Raw genomic sequence first — 5,303 nt, forward strand, 5'->3', positions numbered from 1 at the left:
GAAATCGGAGGGGGGCCGTTTTCGGAAGTTTATCCAATTTTCTTTTTAAGGGGATCCTGCAGCCGTATGATTTACCGACATTATCGTTTTTCGATGGATCTTTTAATTGGCTTTATAGAATTGCAAAAATATTTTACAGAATTAAAGTACGCACAAAAATCTAGGGTAACAAACGCGATTTTATATCAAAAACACCCAAAAATTAAAAATATTACTTATTTGGGCACATACGCATCTGTCACCTGACGACAATATTTGCTTAAAACAAAAATTCTGCAGTTTATACATACATAATGTTTATCATCTGCCCTTGGGAAAACATGTAGGAATAATATCGTGCAAGTAGAAGTAAGATTTAATGCGTACAAAAAAAGATCCATCGAAAAATTATTTTAATAATGCAAATACGGATGCAGAATGACAAGAAGAGCAGCAACAGTAGTTGTTGGATCTTGCGAGAGATGGCGAGCAAATAGCAATCGAAGAAAGGCCAGATGTCATTTCGTTAGACAAAGACAGATATAAGGAAAACAAAATTAGAAAGGTTGACATTATCGACATCGAGGAAGTTCGCCAGTCACTGCAGAATCCCCTTAAGCATGAATATAAGTTGAGCATGACTAGAGCCGGAGAACGTCCTTAAAATACTTAAAAACTTTTTGAAAATTAATAATATATCTGGACTCGTAAAAATGTCATCTATACAAACGGCGATGCGGGTCAGGCGCGGAACGTGGTGCGCAATAAAAATTAAAACGTGTATTTACAAGTAAAGAACGTTTCGGCTCTTTCTTTGAGCCATCTTTAGCTTTATTAACACAAACAGGAAATTTATTTCTGCAGGGCTCGAGGTAGCAAACTCCTTTCCTGGAGAGATGTCGTGATAAACGAGCTGGCACACATGATTATGGTGGACATTTCCACTGAGAAACGGAAAAGGTCTGATCATAGAATTCAGAATGACCACGATTTCGATTGGGATGGCGTCGAGATATTGGATCACGAAAGATCCTATCACAAGCGACTTATTTCTGAAGTTCTATACATTAGACAACAGCGCCATAGTTTGAATTTACAATCGGATACCGACTGCTTACACCACGCATACCTGTCTATCATAAATAATGCTTAACCTTTGGTTTCCCCTCTTTGGCTGGTTACTTTGTTTATAATTACGTTTCCGACCGGCATACTTGTGACCCGCTTCTCATTTCGTTTTCTACCGACACGTGTGTGACTGCGATATTCTCGCTTCTGTTCCGAGATGTGCGACTCTCTGTATCCACACCGTCTTGCTACGACTTTTTAATTAATGTATTTTTGACTGCTGCAGAACTTGAGGTGAGCTCTCTCCTTTCTTCTTTTTTGTTTCCTTCAACGATTTAGTATACATGATGCCTTTTCCGTTTCTCAGTGGAAATGTCCACCATAATCGTGTGTACCAGCTCGTTTATCACGACATCTTTCCAGGAAAGGAGTTTGCTACTTCGAGAAATAAATTTCCTGTTTGTGTTAATAAAGCTGAAGATGGCTCAAAGGAAGAGCCAAAACGTTCTTTACTTGTAAATACACGTTTTAATTTTTATTGCGCACCACGTTCCGCGCCTGACTCGCATCGCCGTTTGTATAGATAATGTTTTTGAAAATTGTTCTATATTTTGCAAAGTTATACAGAATGTTCCAACGCACTGAATCATATGTTCGTGATGAGGTAGACGAAATCAAGATAAACAAAAATGTTTTTTATCATTAGCGCGGCAAGTCGACAAGCGCGCGTATGGGCGCATGACCACGCCCCTCGCCACTCACTACTCGCTCACGCGCGCGCCTGCCGACTTGGCCGGACTTCGGCCTACCGCTTCTCATGCGGTTATTCACTCAGACATATTAATTAGTAACTCATTAACTATTGCGAATATTGCAAAATGGTAGAGAACATTTTTGTTTATCTTGATCCCTATTACCTCATCACGAGCATTTGGACACAGTGCGTTGAGACACCCTGTATATACGTTATTTTTATCATGTAATTCGATGTAATTATCTCTATTTTAATTTTGTTAAGGAATATATTTCTATCAATTTTTAAAACAATTGCGTTGTAATAAAAATAAATTATAATCAAATTGCTTATTTTATAATTAAATCTTGTGTTACTTTCTAACTTACCTATTCCAATTATAAATTTGGATGTTGATATGTATAGCCTCCTTAATTAAACTGCTTTGTAACAATATACCTTCTGCCATCGGCACATCCCCTGCCAGTAATGCCATTTCTGCATGTCTCTCTGTAGCAGTAGGCAAATTCTACAAACAATGTACGGATTTATTTTATTTGAGATTATCTTAATAAAAATAAATAAATATCAATAGATAATTTAATTACCTTGATATATTTAATATAATCTACTTTATCAAATCTACAAATAGCAGCGTATGCTTCTTCTGCAGCATGCAGTTCTCTATTATCAGTTGCTATGACAGCCATACAAGTCCATAATATTTCATTCTAATAACAATATAAAATAATTACATGTTACATCCTGTAATTTATCTAAAGCAAATAATAAAATTAATATAAAGAGATGACATGAATTAATTAAATATAAAAGATTTTCCATGTTTTTGTCTTACAAGGAAATACAACCAAGTGTTCTCCAATTTTAACAAGCCTTGGATATATTAAAATATAGAGAAAAATAAGTGACACATATTTTTTTATAAGTAATTAATGGCATATTAAAGGGGTGAAAAACTCTCTCTCTCTCTCTCTCTCGAAAAAATTAGTTTTTTTTTCCTGAATATCATTTAAACCATTATTCGGAATTACAAGGTGACACAAAAGTTCGCATAATTTTTTTAAAAACATTCAGCAACTACAAATCAGTATATAAATAAAAAATCTAAATTTTTAACAGAACATAAATTAGAACATTAATAACAAAATTAAATAAAGGAAATTACAATAAAAGTTTAAAATTGTCTCCTTTGTCTTTAATACATTTTCGAAGCTGCTTCGGAAAATTGTTCACGATGGCCGCGCACTACTAGATAGTAATTTTATTTTAGTCACATTATAGGGCCACTTTGAGGGACTCCGTTGATTTAAAGCAAACTCCAGAGATCCAAGGTAGACCACGCGGAAAAGGCCACCAAACTCGTCGGATTTGCACCCAATGGACTTTTCCGTGTGGACTATCTTGAAGCAAAAAATCTCTGAAGTTAGCTTTATTAAATCAACGAAGTCCCTCAAAGTGAACCTGCGACGTAACTGGGATGAAATTACCATCCAGCAGTGCGCGACCATTGCGAACAATTTTTCGAGTCAACTTCGAAAATGTATTAAAGCCAAAGGAAACTATTTTGAGCATTTATTATAATTTTCTTCATTTAAACCGAATATGAATAAGAGACATTTACTTCGCCAGAATATAAACCGTTGACCAAAATTGATGTTCTATCTTATTATTGTTTACTCTTATTATTGTTTACTCTTTAATACGCGTATTATTGCGATAAATATTACCACATGCCTCAATGGTCGAATTGGTACGACACCCTACACGGAATGGGGGAGGTTTCCAAGTTTGAACCTTGGCTAAGGTAATATTTTTACTATAAAATAAAATTATTTAAATATTTAGAATATTAATTTAGAAAGACCAAAATCTTTGGTCTGAAATGTCTTGACGATAATCTGACCAAAATCAAGTCGTATTGTCATGATAATAGCCAGACAAGTCAATTAAAAATTCTTAATTTTCTTCGTTTAATTTTGTTATTAATGTTCTAATAAAGTTTTATGTTCTGTTTTAAGTGTAGATTTTCAATTTATATACCGATTTGTAACTGCTTAGTGTTTTCAAAAAAACTCCGGAAACTTTTGTAAAGGTGCGTGTCCACTTGCGAGTAAAACTCTCGAGAGTAGCTCTCGAGATTGATTCTGACACTGTCCATTTGAGAGTAATTTTTCTGACATTGTACTCTCGCGAGCATCTCGTGAGAATCCAGAGAGTATTCTTTCGGAGAGTTCTCTCAAAACCGTGTCCACTTACGTACTTTTTTAGTCGATCTCTGAGAGTGGTGACATCATAATGCCTCGTAAACGAAAAAAACTTGCGGCTACTATAGTGGCTAGCATTATTTTAAAAAGAAAAAGGGTGTTAAATAACAACAAAAAGACCTTCTGAGTCAAGCAATGGATTGATAACAAGTGCCGGATCTGCTCTAATTAGAGAGCTTAAGATTGAAGACTCCCAACAATTAAAAGTTACTGCAGACTTACAAATTGTGAAGTGGAATACATAGTGCGATATTATTATTTAGTTTTCAGTTTGCGAAATACCTTGATGTTAGATTTTTATATGTAAATATTTAATAATTTTTTTTTTTTTTTTTAATGTACTTAATTCGCGATGTAAAAATGTATTTAATTTCAGCACTGTAACTAAAACGTGCAAACTATGTAAAACTAAAGTGTAACTAATTATTATTGACCAAGTAATTAGAGAATGTATTAAAAATATTCTTATCTAATTCTTTAAATTATGAATTTTTTTCGCACTTTATTTGCAGAACATAAAAATTTAAAAATTTTTTTATTTCTGTCACAGTAGTATTCTACAATAGTTCATGATTTCCGCATTATTTAATAAGTTTTTTTGGTGTCATCAAAGGAACAAACTTTTGCCATCTCGGTTTTTACTCTCAACATGTAGCTCTCAAAATACGAACAGCGTTCGAGCTTGGCGAGCTGATCTCCGAGAGTAAAATAACGTCGTGTCGATTTGCGAGTAGGTCTTGACAAGTTTGCTCGCCGAGAGTTGCGAATCATTCTCCGTTAGGTACTCTTAGGAATATGTCCATTTGCTAGAATCAATCTCGAGAGCTACTATCGAGAGTTTTACTCGCAGGTGGACACGCACCATTACATCTTGTATATACCCTTTTCGGAATTAGGGCCAAATTTCTGAGGCAACGCTTACTATCCAGCCACTGCTACTCGAAGGTCGACGGACGAGTCGTCGATCGCGCGTGTGGCGCCGTGCCTTAGAAGGACCTTATATGAGAAATAGATCGTACCTTCCGCCAAATCGTTATTAAAACATTTTTTTTGCTAAATAATTATTTTTATAAAAAATAAAACACGAAGTTTTTTATTATTAACGTATTAAATATGTAATCTATTACATGTATACAGGATATCTCTAAAGTTTGACCCAACCCCTTGGATCTCGGAAACGGCTTTAGATATGGAAAAACACCAAAACACGTGTTCATGATCATTTAGAAGGCTACTTA

At 34.8% G+C, this 5,303-nt stretch overlaps 1 protein-coding gene across 1 annotated transcript; it reads right to left on the reverse strand.

Moving 5' to 3' along the window:
* Positions 1-2,130: 2,130 nt before the first annotated feature.
* On the reverse strand, positions 2,131-2,507 carry LOC112463430 (intraflagellar transport protein 80 homolog). Its single transcript, XM_025029839.1, has 2 exons — positions 2,389-2,507; positions 2,131-2,309 (listed from the first exon to the last, which is right to left on the reverse strand). The coding sequence occupies exons 1-2, from the start codon at positions 2,488-2,490 to the stop codon at positions 2,166-2,168; spliced, it is 246 nt and encodes an 81-aa protein (XP_024885607.1). The 5' UTR covers positions 2,491-2,507; the 3' UTR covers positions 2,131-2,165.
* Between the last annotated feature and the right edge of the window lie 2,796 nt (positions 2,508-5,303).

Source organism: Temnothorax curvispinosus, unplaced genomic scaffold (genome assembly GCF_003070985.1).
Source record: "Temnothorax curvispinosus isolate PA1 unplaced genomic scaffold, ASM307098v1 QBEX01013199.1, whole genome shotgun sequence".
NCBI lineage: Eukaryota > Metazoa > Arthropoda > Insecta > Hymenoptera > Formicidae > Temnothorax > Temnothorax curvispinosus.

What these genes read in the sequence shown, in the direction of transcription:
- LOC112463430 (XM_025029839.1), bottom strand. Translation starts at nt 2,490, where the DNA reads ATGGCTGTCATAGCAACTGATAATAGAGAACTGCATGCTGCAGAAGAA. An exon ending in ATTATATTAAATATATCAAG is followed by an intron (nt 2,310 to 2,388) that starts GTAATTAAATTA and finishes CATTGTTTGTAG; the next exon opens with AATTTGCCTACTGCTACAGA.